The 15,192-nt window shown below is 39.9% G+C and overlaps 1 protein-coding gene across 1 annotated transcript in view; it reads left to right on the forward strand.

Annotated features, from left to right (window-relative positions):
- POP1 (POP1 homolog, ribonuclease P/MRP subunit) overlaps positions 1-15,192 on the forward strand; it is a 33,559-nt gene that overhangs the window by 7,546 nt on the left and 10,821 nt on the right. The window contains exons 6-12 of the mRNA XM_007073297.3: positions 3,073-3,160; positions 3,586-3,773; positions 4,652-4,908; positions 5,032-5,125; positions 7,648-7,759; positions 8,332-8,451; positions 14,186-14,301. Coding sequence (XP_007073359.1) covers positions 3,073-3,160; positions 3,586-3,773; positions 4,652-4,908; positions 5,032-5,125; positions 7,648-7,759; positions 8,332-8,451; positions 14,186-14,301 — 975 coding nt within the window. The remainder of the gene's footprint in view (positions 1-3,072; positions 3,161-3,585; positions 3,774-4,651; positions 4,909-5,031; positions 5,126-7,647; positions 7,760-8,331; positions 8,452-14,185; positions 14,302-15,192) is intronic.

Below are 15,192 nucleotides of genomic sequence, written 5' to 3' on the forward strand. Positions count from 1 at the left end.
CATGATCTCATGGTTTTGAGTTTGAGCCCCACATGGGGCTCTCTGTTATCAGCACAGAGTCTGCTTGGGATCCTCTGTCCCCCTCTCTCTCTGCCCCTCTCCCGCTTGTTCTTGTTCTCTCTCTCAAAAATAAATAAAACATTAAAAAAGTAATTAAAAAAATAAAGTGCATTTATTTTTAGACACAGAACAAGTGGGGGAGGGGCAGAGAGAGAGGGAGACAGAGAATCCCAAGCAGGCTCCATGCTGCCAGTGCAGAGCCCAATGGGAGGCTCAAACTCACGAAACTAAGAGATCATGACCTGAGCTGAAACCAAGAGTTGGACACTTAACCGACACCCATGTGCCCAAGGTTTTATTTTTGAATAATCTCTACACCCAGTGTGAGGCTCGAACTTGCAACCCTGAGATCAAGAGTCACATGTTCCACTGACTGAGCCAGCCAGGCACCTCTTTTAAGTATTATTATTATTTTTTAAGGTTTATTTATTTTGAGAGAGAGAAAGAGAACAAGCCGGGAAGGGGGAGAGAGAGGGGAACAGAGAACCTGAAGCAGGCTCCATGTTGACAGCAGAGAGCCCAATGTGGGGCTCAAACCCACAAACTGTGAGATCATGACCTGAGCTAATGTCGGATGCTTAGCTGACTGAGCCACCCAGGCACCCTACCCTTTAATTATTTTAAGTGCACAGTTCTGTGTCATTAACTATAGTCATATTGTTGTCTAAGTGTTATCACCATTCATCCCCAGGTCTTTTTCATCTTCCCTGTTGCTCACTCGCCTACTCCCAGCAACCACCATTCTACTTTCTGTCTTTAGGAATTTGCCTATTCTAGATACCTCATATAAGGAGAATCACACAATATTTATCCTTTTGAGACTGGCTTACATCACTTAACATAACGTCTTCAAGGTTCAGCCATGTTGTGTCGTGTGTTGGAATTTCCCTTCTTTTTAAAGCTGAATAGTACTCCATTGTATGTACATACCACATCTTGTTTGTCTGTTTATCCAGCAACGGACATTTGGATTGCTTCCACCTTTTGGCTGTTGTGAATGATGCTGCTATGAAATGAACTTGCAAATATCTTTTCCAAGTCTCTGTTTTCAGTTCTTTGGGTATATACTTAGAAGTGGAATTGCTGTTTCACATGGTAATACCGTGTTTAATTTTTTGAGGAACTGCTCTACTGTTTTCCATGGAGGCTATGATATTTTTCATTCCAACCTGCAATGTGCCAGCGTTCAATTTCTCCATGTCCTCACTGATACTTACTATTTTTAGTTTATTTGATAATAGCCATCCTAATGGGTGTGAAATAATACAAGAACCTTTTAAGGGCTTTTGATTTGAAGATTCAGCAGCAGAAATCATTGATTATAGTAAAATCCTTTATCTATATTGTGGAAACTGGGATCCAGAGAGATAAAGTGACTTGTCCCGGGTCATGCACCTTGTTGGTGGCTAGGTAGCCTTTGGGCAGCTGATTTCCCTGGCCTGTGCTTTTTCTGCCATACACTGCCATTTCCCAAATTTTAAGACAGATGGGTAAGTTACTTCTTATTTGGGGCAAGATTTTTGCTGCCATTATCAGATATTTTCTTTACATTTGATCAGCCCTAAGTAATACAAATAATAGCTAATAGTAACAGACATTTTTGAGTACTTAATCTTATGCCAGGCCTGGTTTTAATGGTTTATATACGTTTACTCTTTTAGTCCTTACAACACCACAGCAGACGTAGTTAGCATTATTTCTACTTTACAGATGAGGAAACTAAGGAACAGAGAAGTTATGTAATTTACCCACGGCTATACAGCCAGTGAGTGGTGACGTTGAGATTTCAGCCCAGGTCTGATGCCACGACTTCCAGGCTATTAACCGTTGTTTGGTGCTGACACTCAGTTGTACGGATTTGGGTGTGGTTCACCTGCACACTGATAGCTGACGGTGGATCCCTGCTGCTGGGAAGATTTGTGTGTGTGTAATAGCACTGATTTCTGTGAGTTTGTCAGAAGCTTAGCTATAGTTTCCCTTTTAGTCTCAGGTGCTGAGTGTACTGAAATTGCTTAAATGTGATGTGGCAGAGGGGCTGGTTTGGGGGTCAGTGAGCCCAACTCGAATGCTGGCTTCTCCACTTGCTGATGTATAGCTTTGTTCAGGGACAGTCTCTGTGTCGGTATCCTCGTCTGTCATACGGCAGCAGAAAGTACCTGGCTCGTCACGTGTTGGTATGTGTACGATGTAGTAGATGACAGCCCAGGCCCTGGCACTCAGCATCCGTTCAGTGACTGTTACTGTTGTTTTGGTTCTTTAACATACTTGTTTTACTAGCTCAGTTGATCTCTTGCCATCTCATTTAAGTCGGTAAGGTCTTGCTCTCATTAATTTCATTTTTCCTTGAACATTGTTTAGTCAGAGTTGAATATCCTAGTCAAGATTAAGCATGGGAGGAATATAGGATAAATTAATTACGACATTATGTCTCTAGGTTCAGTGTTAAATAATCTTGGAGTCCTGAATTAGCTAACCAAAGTGAACTTTAGCATAACTTTGCAGAATATATTGATATCGTGGTATTCTACTCTGATTTCTTAGATAGATTTGGGGGAGGAATAACCCTTTACTTAGAGGCAGCAGTTTTTATACTCTACTTAAAACTTGTTTGTAAAAATGGCATAAAACGCAGATTAAAAAAAAATGTTTTATTTATTTAAGTAATCTCTGCACCCCATGTGGGGCTCGAATTCATAGCCCCAAGATCAAGAGTCTCATGCTCCTCTTACTGAGCCAGCCAGGTACCCCCACAGATTTTCTTTCTAGAAAAGACACAGTAACTTAAATTTTAAATGAAAATTCATTTTGATTTTGCTTTAGATTGGTTTAAAAATATTTGCTAATGTCCTAAGAATAGACAGGTTTCAGGTTTTGTCTTAAAGAAATGATAGCCTTGGCAATTTGTTCTGAGTCTTGGACTGGTAGAAGTTTTTCTGATGTGACTTTTGGCGTTTTACAATTTTCCCCCATGTCCCATTCTAAGTATTTGATTACGTCTCTTCCTTTGTGCAGGATCTATCCTACTACTGTTGTTTGGAGCTGAAGGGCAAAGAGGAAGAAATACTGAAGGCACTTTCTCCGATGTGTAGCATAGACGCAGGTAAACTGGTTTTAAAGCTGAATGCTCTTTTAGTCTTTGCGTATTTGTTCATTTCATGAGCAAGTAAGTGTTTTGGAATTTAAATATATATAAAATGCGTAAGACAGTTCTTGTTCCCAATGAGAATGTTAATGTAAGAAAGGTGGGGTGGTTTCAAATTATTTGTAGCATTGTTAAGTGGAAGGTGAGAGAACCTTTATTTTGGTGTAGTGAATTCAGTGGGGCAAAAACTCAGTCCCCATTCATTCATTCATTCATTCATTCAGTGTTTATTGAGAATTTACTGTGTGCCAGGCTTTGATCTATGCAGTGGTCAACACCAGCACCTCATCCCTCATAGAGATAGACAGTAGGTAACACGATGGCAATCAGGAAATACTATCTCAGCACTGGAAATCAGAGAATTTTGTTTTTGTTTGTGTCAGGACTGACTTTTGCAGCAGTTCACTACTTGTCTGGAAAACGCCAAGGTAGTGTCATACTTTACCGGGCAAATAAATACCCTAGAGAGATGCTGGGGCCTGTTACGTTTATTTGGAAGCCTGAGTGGACCCCTGGTCACACTTCTGAGAGCAGGCAGTTATGGATCTGGCTTCATCCAACTCTGAAACAGGTATAATCCTTGAGTTATTTCCTCATGACTCTGTTACTGCATTCTTAATTCCTGTTGAAATCAATGCTCTGGAAATTTAAATAGTATAAAAGTTTCGCCGAGAACTTGGTATTAGAATATAGGGAAGAACGTTACGTGAATATGAAATGAAGCAAATCTTGACCTTTCACTTTTTAGTAAATCCTAAGTGGAAGTAGAGATAAAACCCACCATATTATGTATGCAGTGGCTTGAAATGCTGCATTTGGTCTAATGGTCCTACCAGGTCTGAATTGCTTCGTTGGTATCCAGGTCCTTGTAAGAACCTCTTTGATGATAAGAAGCTATTTTGAGTAATTCAGATGATTTCTTTTCTTTTTTTTAAGTTTATTTATTTTGAGAGAGAGAGAGCATGTGTGTGTGTGTGAGGGAGGGACAGAGAGAGAGAGAGACAATCCCAAGCAGGTTCTGTGCTGCCAGCGCAGAGCCTGATGTGGGGCTCGAACACACCAACCTGAGATCATGACCTGAGCCGAAATCAGGAGTTGGGCGCTTAACCGACTGAGCCACCCAGGTGCCCCAAATTCTGATGATTTCTAATCTCTCTTTTTTTTTCTTGGCATAGTCACTGCTTTTTTCTGGTAGACTATAAATTTTCTCTTTAATCTGATTTTGGAAAATGTTAATTGTTCAGAGTAGTCACATTATTTTCATTAATCTTTGACACTTTGAAGTTTTTTTGTTTCAAGTGTTGTGCACTGTTCGGCAGCGCCAAAAAAGCTTTTTGATAAATCATGATGAATTTCGTTTAATTTGTAAAGGTATAAAAATGTGTATTTTTAAAGGAAGAAAAAAATAATACGAACTGAACTACCTGAAGTTTTTAAATATTTCCTTAGGATATTTTAGAGGAAATAAAAGCAGCGTGCCAGTGTATGGAACCCATCAAATCAACTGTCTGTACCCCGGAGCCCCTGCTGACACCATCGCAGGAAAAAAGCCAAACGGAACTACCTGATGAGAGAATTGGCAAGAAAAGAAAACGGAAAGATGATGGAGAAAATGCTAAACCGGTTAAAAAAGTCATCGGTGACGGAACTAGAGATCCACATCAACCATATTCTTGGGTCTCTCCAGCCACGGGCGTTATAATCAGGTACAGGTGAATTCTCTCTGAATCCTCCGAACAATTTTAGTGAAGACTTGTTCTGTTTTTGCCAGTGGCTCAGACACTCTGTATGATGAAGGTTTCCATCTTAAGATCTTTTCTCTCTTTCAGTGATTTGACGATGGAGATGAACAGGCTCCGGTTGATCGGTCCACTTTCCCACTCCATCCTAACTGAGGCACTAAAAGCTGCTTCTGTCCATACCGTAAGAGTAAATGTGACTGTAGTGGTTTAATCCAGTTATGTCCTTCCTAGCAAATTTGAAACCTAACATATTTCAGTAGCATTTTGGGCCACGCCCTATAAATGTTTATTTCTCTACTTATGTTTAGTATCAAATACTTTGTCATCTTTCACTTCTAGAGGAACAAATCTAGGGAAATCTAGTAAGTAAACTAACTTGTTTAAGTGCATACTCTCCTTGCAAGTTTGTGAGTTTTGTGGGTAACAGAGAACCCCTAAAATCACTGAAAGTGTGTACCGGGTTTTATTTGTTTGTTTGTACTTGTGTGGTGCGTATTTTCTGGGGCTTGTTTTAAGGGTCTGTGATCCCTAAAAGGTTAAGAGCAATATGTCTAGTGCAGCAGTGTCTAGTAGAATTTTCTGCAAGGATGATAGTCTTCTGTGGCATCTGTATGGTAGCCATTAGCCACATGTAGTTCTTGAGCACTTGAAGTGTGGCTAGTGTTACTGAGGAACTGATTTTGTACCTTCGATTAATTTTAACTAAATAGAGATAGCTCTCTGTGGCTGGTGGCTACCAAGTGGACCACGCAGATATAGAGAGGAGAGATTAAGTTAGGAATCAGACACTCGGATTCAGATCCTATTTGTTTCCTCTGTATTAGTGCAACTCACCCTTCTGTTGACTGTGCCTCTCACAGATTTGACATGGCCAAATAAGATGTTAAGCCTGAATAGGTTTTGAGCTTTTAATGAAGAAAGATACTTTAAAAAACAAAGGCAGTGGGGCGCCTGGGTGGCGCAGTCGGTTAAGCGTCCGACTTCAGCCAGGTCACAATCTCGCGGTCCGTGAGTTCGAGCCCCGCGTCAGGCTCTGGGCTGATGGCTCGGAGCCTGGAGCCTGTTTCCGATTCTGTGTCTCCCTCTCTCTCTGCCCCTCCCGCACTCATGCTCTGTCTCTCTCTGTCCCAAAAATAAATTAAAAAAAAAAACAAAAAACAAAAAAAAAACAAAGGCAGCTTCTCCTTCCCTCCCTCTCTCTCTCTCTTTCTCTCTCTTCCCCTCTCCATCGCTTCCACACCTGCCTCAACCTCTGTGTCTCTTGCCTGAATACCGAAGCAGCTTTTTCGCTTCCTCTACTGTTCCTTCTTTTCACTCCATTCTCCATGCAGGCAATGGAATGATCTTTTAACAATTTATTCACATCATGTTACTTTCCAATTAAAAGCTTTTGAATAGTTTCTTATTGTATTTATGGTAAAATCCAAAGCCTTTAATGTGACTTCATACTCTTGTGCCTTCCTGCGTCTGCCCTCATCTCTCCTCACCTGCATCTCAGTCACACTGGCCTTCTTTCAGGTCCCAGAATATGTCAGATCTCCTCTCCTTTAGAGCCTTCACACCCCCTTTCCCCACCGGGCTGAACTTTCTGCCCCCCACCTCCTCCTCCGGCCCCTGCCTTTTCTTAGCTAAACCTTCCTTGTTCTTCACATTTCAGCCTCTATTATCATTTCCCTCTAGAATCCTTTCCTGACCCCCAAGTTAACTTATATAAGTTATATTTCATTATATTTTGCACATTTCCTCAATTTATATGTCTAGATCTGCTTAGGTACTTATGCGATGTTCACATGGAGCTTTGATGGCAAAGATTCTGTCTCCAGTGCTTAGCACAGTGCCTGGCACAGAGTAGGGGCTCCACTCTAGCTAATAAGTTGCTCAGTGAGGATCTGAACCTAAGAAGTTAGGTTCCAGAGCCTGTACTTTAAACCTGTAAGCTATGTTGTCTGAGTTTCTGTGAGGTAAATAGCCCATATGTTAACATGGTGCTTCTTTAGAATCTGTAGGAGCACATCCTACTTCAGTGAACTTCAGTATGAATCATGGCTATAGGTTCTCTTCCTTGGTGTGTAACTGGTGCTTGAGGTGCTCTTTGGTTTTTTGTTTTAAGGGTTTTTGTGTTTTGTTTTGTTTTGTTTTAAGTAATCTCTGTACCCAGCATGGGGCTTGTGACCCCATCGAGAGTCATACTCCTCTCTGCCAACCGAGCCAGCCAGGTATCCCTGAGGTGCTTTTTGAAACCTTGCTCGATTCCTGTTTCTGTCTGAGAAAAATATAAGTAAAGCATTTGTGTGTCTTATTTGAAGTTTTTTGGAATAATGTGATTATAAGATATCTTTTTGCTTTTTCAAACAGAAGGTTTCGTTTTCCTTTGGTGGGGAACGTTTTGTTACTTAAATTGGTATGAAGTTGGTGGTAGTAGGAGAGGAGCAAGGAGCAGGCCTCTTTTGTCCATAGTGTGCTGACAGAAGAATGCAGCTATGGAGTAGCTTGGGTGGTCTCTCTGAAAACCATGGGTATTGTTGTTAGTGTGTGAAATCTCGAGAGAACTGTAACACTATGTCCTTGCCTCTAGTGAGAAGAGTAGTCAGTCTGGTGTTAATTACTGTGTTAAATATAATGGCAGTTTCTCACATATCACAGCCATAATAAAATTATCAAGTCCGATTCATTATTTGGTGAATAGGAATTGTTATTTTTCAGGAGGGAGAGGACACAGAGAAGACACCTCACCATTGGTGGATTGAAACCTGTAAGAATCCTGATAGCGTTTCCCTTCATCACAAACAAGAAGCCATTTTTGAATTGTTGGGAGGTATTCAGAGGGAATGCTGACTGGGTGGTTTGGGGAAGACGGGAGGAGTGGGAAGTGGGTTCAAAGAGTGTTTTACAGTTGGGCTGCCTACATGGAGTGGTACTTTTTAACTTGTTACTGCTTGTCATAATATAGCAAGAAAACATGTCGGAGAGGTACCTGACTCAGTGAGCGTGGGAAACGCTATTTGAGTATATGTTAGTATTCCAAATAGCTCCCATTCTGTTATGACAGGTAAACACATAGACCAGGTACTAAACCAAGGACTAAACTTACTTGTATGTAATTGTGTTTGTGTATAAAGCTACTGTAGTTATCAGTGATGGCAATATACATGTTCGTGTTGTAAAATAATGTTTTGTTAATTTAATGTTTTTGATAAGAAACGTCATTCTTTATGAATGTTAATCTACTCTCTAAAAGTATTAATAGGAAAAAAGAGGAATACATGTTTTTTAATAGCCCAAGAAGAAATTTTTATTAAAAAAACTGAAAATATAAGCATATGTATATATATTGTGAGTGACTTTGTGTAAACTTGTTTTTTTTGTTTGTTTTTATTTTTGTTAAAGGAATAACATCACCAGCAGAAATTCCAGCTGGTACTATTTTGGGACTGACAGTTGGGGATCCTCGAATAAATTTGCCTCAAAAGAGGTCCAGAGTTTTGCCCAACCCAGAAAAATGCCAAGGTAAAGTTTCTAGAACACTCTTAGTTTTCCTTACAGTTTTGAGTAGTTTAGTCCCATTGGAAGACTTCTGTCTGACACCTCTGCATTAACTTCACTTATGAAAAGTTGAGATGATCTTTACCTGCCTCCTTTTCAAGGTGATTATGACCAAAGGAGATGGTGTGTTTGGAAGTGTCTTTTAGCTTTGAGATATGTAGCCTGATCCTTACGTTCATTTTTTCCCCCTTGAGTTCTTTATTTTTAGTATCTGGTAAAAACTGTCTTTCTGGAAACTGGGTTCTCTGAAAATGGCTGGCATTTCAGAATTTTAATTGTGAGGAAGGGATCCGCACCCGCAGCTGGTCTTGTGCTCATTGGAAGCCTCTGTCTGACCATACAGATGATCCAGGTTCGAATCCTGGCAAGGCCATCCCAGGTGCTGAAGGGTAAGATGTCTTGGTTTAGACTCAGTGGAGTGGCTCACGGGAGTTGTTTGGTGGGGGTGGCCTAGGGCAGGAGCTGGCTAAAATTTTAGTCTAGTCTCACGTTTGCCACACTGGTGCTAATATCTCATTGTATTTACTGTCATTTAAACACTCTTCATTGGAGGAATCATAAAATTTCTGTTGTGAATTTTGAGAGGAAAAATACAGGTATGTGTAGTAACAACTTCAGTTTTGTTTGTTTTTTCGTTTGTTTTTTTTTTTTTTTTCACCTCCACATGTAGTTAATAGCTTATTAAGGGAGCAATAAATTACTGTCTCAGGACCTTACATGAAAGGTGGATTGGATGAGAGAGGTGTAGAGGTGTTTGAAGATATATAGGCAACTTAGTTAATTATGGAGCCTTAGACTTTTATCAATGAGTTGTTGCCTCTTTCTTTTCTTTTTTAATGGCATTTAAGTGCAACCATGAAAATTGTAGTGTTCACTATGCCATTAAATGTTGACTACAATAATCGCCTTAAAGCCATAGTTAAACTCTATTTAGTTTCCTTGGCTGCCTGCAATCCTTTTTTGGAATGAGGCAGTTATATATTAAACACTTTTAAAAAAATGTTTATTTATTTTAGAGAGTGAGTGAGTGGGGGAGTGCAGAGAGAGAGGGAGACAGAGGATCTGAAGCAGGCTCTGTGCTAATAGCAGAGAGCCTCGTTTGGGGCTTGAACTCAGTGAACTGTGAGGTCATGAACTGAGCTGAGGTCAGAAGCCACTGAGCCACCCCTGTATTAAATACTTTTTAAGGCTTTTATCTTAATATAAATCAGTTCCAGGAAAATTAAAGTTCATCTTGAAAAACATGATTTAATTTCTATAAAAGCTTACTGTATTATCGGTCATTGTATTTTATTAAAACCATTTTAAGTAATTTCTTTGAAGACATAGTCATATGTGAGTCACATAAAGCAGTAAACTTTTTTAAGCAGTATTATATCAATATTACTAACAAATGTGACATATCATCTAAGATTATAATTCAAAATTAAAGTTAGAAATAAACTTTGATGAGCTGGGTCAATTGATGGAAGACTAATCCTTGGAAGAATCTCAATGTCACGATCTAAAACTTAATTCTCTGATATAGAACTTCCAGTTTCTCTTTCTATATCTGAAGTCATTCTCTGCCTTTTTGACTTAGGAAATTACAAGGGTTTAAGGAGCTATATGCCAGGAAAGGGGCATTTGCCCCAAAACCTAAATACATATTTTCTTAATTAAAAAAAATTTTTTTAATGTTCATTTTGAAAGAGGGAGGGAGGGAGGGTAGGGACAGAGAGAGAGGGAGAGACAGTATCTGTAGCAGCTCCAGGCTCTGAGCTGTCAGCACAGAGCCCGACATGGGGCTCAAACTCATGAACTGCGAGACCATGACCTGAACCGAAGTTGGAAGCTTAACTGACTGAGCCACCCAGGGGCCCCATATTTTCTTCTTATATCACAGTATCCAAATGATATATACCCTCTCTTTTCAGAGTTCTCTAATTCCTAGTACACATGAGAAGATAGTTTGTTATCCACATCAGTCAAACCCTTCTTTATGGTTTAAGTAGCACCAAAATTGGTCCATTTTGTCTGTTAACAGCCTTAAAACCTTAAAGGCTAAAGGAGTGTCTTTTCTTACTCATTAAAGCCCCTTTCAGTCACAATTTTTATGTTAATGAGGTGGAAAGCCTCTAAGGATGGTGGGCTGGTGACCAGGGGAACCAACCGCAAGGTAAGAAGGTTGGAATTTTCAGCCCTTTTACCCCTGCCCCATCCAGACCTGCTTGTGGAAAGGGGGTGGGGGTTAGAGATTGAGTTTCATTGTCAACAGCAATGATTTAATCAGCCTTGCCTACTTGATTAAGCCTCCATAAAAATCTTACACTGTTGGGGTTCGGAGAACTTCCGGTTTTTTAAACACATGGAGGTGTTGGGAAGGTGGTTAAGCCCAAAGAGGTCAAGGGCATCCCTTCCCTCATACCTTACCCTATGCATCTCTTCCATCTGGCTGTTTCTGAGTTAAATCTTTTTATTTAAAAACAGAAAAGAACATTACATTAGTACTAAGTAAACTGTTTTCTTGAGTTCTGGGAGCCATTCTAGCAAATTATTGAATTTGAGGAGGGGGTCATGGGTGAGACCAATTTATAGCCAGCTGGTCAGAAGTACAGGAAACCAAGGACTTCGAATTGGCATTGGCATCTGAGGAAGGGGCAGTCTTGTGGGACTGAGCCCTTAAACTGTGGGATCTGACACCATCTCCAGGTGGATAGTGTCAGAATTGATTTGGATTGTAGAACATCAGCCGGTGTTGCAGAATTGCTTGCTCTGGGGAAAATGGCTACACATTTGCGTGTCAGAAGTATTGAGAGTAGAACAGCAAGAGTGCAGAGAAGGAAACAGTTTCTTTCAGTGAAGAACCTGAAGTAACCATGCATATTGATGCTTTGAGGGGGGCCTGGGTGGCTCAGTCAGTTGAGTGTCCAACTCTTGATTTCAGCTCAGGTCATGATTCCAGGGTCATGGGATTGAGCCTCTTGTTGGGCTCCATGCTCAGCGTGGAGCCTGCTTAAGATTCTCTCTCTTTCCCCACCCTGCTCTCTCCCACACTCAGGCGTGCACGCTCTCTCAAAATAAAAAATAAAAATGAAGAAAAAGTTTACTTGATCATTTGATTCTTGAATTTGATTTAAATGTTAATAGTGTGTTTTTGCAAATCTTTTCAACGTAACACAGTATTTCACCATGTAAATAAAATCGAATTTCTCTTGTACTGTTATTTTAGTATGTATTCTCTTTCGCATCTGCTGATTTGCCCTGATTGTTTTAACTAGTCTTTGTCTTCCAGAGATGGATTTGCTTTAGACAATGCTTTACGTTGTGCTCATGGAATTTTTATAATCTTTCTCTTTACCCACTCTTTGGTAGTGTGTACCCAAACCACGGGAAGAGTCAAGTTGCCTTTAGAGTGATAGGTGAGAGATTGTCCCTTTTTACAGCTTTTCCAAGCACCTTCAGAGCACTGATCTATAGTTGACTCTGCAAAGTGTCCAATTATTGGTCATTTTGTCCCAACTTCTCTGTTTCTGCTCTTGGGAGAAAAATCCCTCAGCTTCAGCTGTGCCCCTTAAACTGTTCTGCATATTTAATTTAGAGTGAATCTAAAGATTATAAATTTGGTTTATTTGATTTCCAAATGAGAAAAGCATTTATTAATTTCCTTTGCTTCTGTAAGGAAACTTATTAAGAAAGTTTTAATTTAAAATTTGGTCATCTTCAAATCTACTTAAGAAAGGAGGAAACAAGCTATTTCCTTCAACCTTTAAGTTATTCTGGAGTTATGTAGTTAATTAGAAGGCTTTTGCCTGCGTATGAAAGAAAATATGCTTAATATGAGCTTTGGGCAAAGGACTTAGAATTACATTCAGAATTGATAAGTCATTCGAGGCCCACTGACGTGCATGCTGACTCAGCTGGTAATACTCTCTTTCTCTCAACTACTGAAGACTGTTGACCTAAAAGGGCCTTCCCTTTTGCCTTCAGACATATTCTGTTTTGTTTTAAATAGATGTTACATTTTAGAACAGCTTTAGGTTCATAGCAAAATTGAGTGGAAGGAATAGAACGTTCCTGCTCCCACATATGCACAGCCCCCATGAAACTGCATTGACACATGGTTGTGCAGAGTCCATCGTTTATATTACGTTCACTCTTGGTGTTTTATGTGGGATTTGACACATTTATAACAACACGAGTCCACCATTGTAGTATCATAAAATAGTCTCACTGCTCTAAAAATCTGTGCTCTCCCGATTCATCTCTCATTCCCTCTCTCAGCCTTCATCTTTTTACTGTCTTCATAATTTTCTTTTCCAGAATGTCGTATAGGTGGAATCATACAGTATGTATCCTTTTCAGATGATCTTCTTTCACTTTGTAATATGCATCGGAGCTTCTTCCATGTCTTTTCATGGCTTGATAGCTCATTTCTTTTTAATTCTGAATAAAATTCCATTGTCTGGATATACTACCTACTTTGTTTCATCTATTTGTTTGCTATTATTTTTTAGACTATTTCGAGGTGAGGTCGTGCTTTCCTGTGCCATGTCTTTTGTCTGCAGCCAGCTCTGAATAGAATCCCAGTTCTGTCACTCAAAATCTATGGCGGGACCCCACAGGAAGGCATTCTGGGTAGATAGGGGCTGTTTGAAATGGAGCCCGTTTGCTCCTAGACAGGCTGTGTGAACTTCACGGCACACAGCACTGTTACTCGGGATGCTGTTGGTTATTATCTCTATGAGGAACCGCAGCAACTAGAGGCAGTTTCTGCTTTAAGGAGCTTTTATCTCCGATCTTTTCATCAATTTAATATTCTCTATCTTTGTTCTCCCCTGAAATCTGTCACACTGTGGCTCAGTCACTTCCAACTTATTTTTTTCTGGCCATCAGACCCATGCAGGTACGTGCCTTTGAGTGACCTTTCTTTATAGGCAGTTTAGACCTCAGCCCAAACTCAGGAATTGTCTTTCTTTCCTTCTTTTTTTTTTTCTTTTAATTTTTCAGTCCAAAAAAATAAGATCTGGAAGATTTTTTACCCTTAGTGGACTGCATGTAGGAAATCTCATCTATCAATATATATGTTTATAATTGAAAAAGTTTCTCCTTTTTTTCCCACTAGAGTACTTTTTGGCACGGTGTAGCTTATTTAAAGGGAAGAAGCGATAGATTTCACAGAAAATACGCTCATCTTAAAGGAGTGGGAAAAACATGTTTTACAGAAGGAATAAATACTCCGTGAGAAAGGGTTTTAAGAGACTTGAAATAATAGGGCAGAAGAGAAGGCTGGTATCTGTTGGCTCACCACCATTGGGCCAAGAATGATATTAAGAACCCTGAAACCAATAGTTAAAATGTGGCTTGTACTGTCATAGCACATTATAAAGAAATTATTCACCTGTGCAGTAGTTCCTAGAATTTGGTTACCTTAAATGTGGAATTAGACAATTATTTAGAGGCAGTTGAATATGATGTTTATATCTTATACATTAAAAATAAACATCGGAAATAATAAGTTTAGGAGGCTTTGCTATTTCACAGACTAGTATGAAGCCAGCTATAGGGGTAACATAATTTCTAGTCAAGTAAATTTTTCTAGAGAAGTTGAGTGCCTACAGAACATTTTCTTGTAACAGAAGGTCAGCCGGCAATGTTTATAGTTTGACTTCATTGATCTAAAGGATGTAGTTTGAAGGCTATTTCTTTTCCCTCTTAGATAATGAGAAAGTTAGACAGCTGCTTCTGGAGGGTGTGCCTGTGGACTGTGCGCATAGCTTTATTTGGAACCAAGCTATCTGTAAGAATGTCACAGAGAATAAAATCTCGGATCAGGTAACTAATGGTGTAAGGATTATTGGTAAAGTCCTGAAGACAGGTTGAAATTCCTCACTCTAGATGCTGTAAAAGTTATTTCATCCTTTATAGAATCTCATAGACTTATTTTTAATCTATTGATCCCTTATTTATGATTTTTTTTCTATTCTTAGAGAAGAATAATCTCTCTAAAAAGTTAACCCAGAGAATTTTTCTTAAAATGATAATCCCATGGTTTAAATACATTTTTCTTTTATTGTTTTTTTTCCCCCTTATAACTGTTCTATCTTTAATTTCACAATGATTGAGCTCCTACCAGGACCAGGAATCGTAGTAGATGATGGGATAGATGGCTAGGGTATGTTCGAAAAAGTATAGGGTCAAGGGAAGCCGGAAGCCCAGGTGAGGGAAATTGGGGAAGCTTCTTGGACGGAGGAGCTGGAATTTGAGCTCTTAGATGGGTGGTCAGAATTAGCAAGACTCCTTGGGGCCAGGAGCCAAGGCTGCAGTGAAGAAAGGACTGCTGGAAGTAAGACCAGCATGCGTGAGGGCCCAGGCTAAAAACAGGATGATGTGTTCAAGAGTATCCAAGTAGATTGGTGGCTTGGAGTTGAGGGTGAGGCAGGAGATGAAGAAGTGAATAGGGGCGAGAGCATAAAAGACCTTGAGGCATTTTAAGGATTTGAACAGAAGATATCAGGTGCCATGGGAAGGTTTTAAGTCGGCCACATGATCAGACATGGCAGCACTGTGGAAGATGCATTAGACTAGGTAGGAATGGGGCTGGAGGCGGAGAAGCTGGAGAGAGGACGTGTGGTTGGATGGCCTTAAAAGAGACCTTGGAAATAGTCCTTAATTGAGGATGTGATGGGGGCCTGAACTGGGGCAGGGTGGCTGGAGTGGAGGGCC

The sequence above is a fragment of the Panthera tigris genome, chromosome F2 (genome assembly GCF_018350195.1).
Source record: "Panthera tigris isolate Pti1 chromosome F2, P.tigris_Pti1_mat1.1, whole genome shotgun sequence".
In the NCBI taxonomy this organism is placed as follows: domain Eukaryota; kingdom Metazoa; phylum Chordata; class Mammalia; order Carnivora; family Felidae; genus Panthera; species Panthera tigris.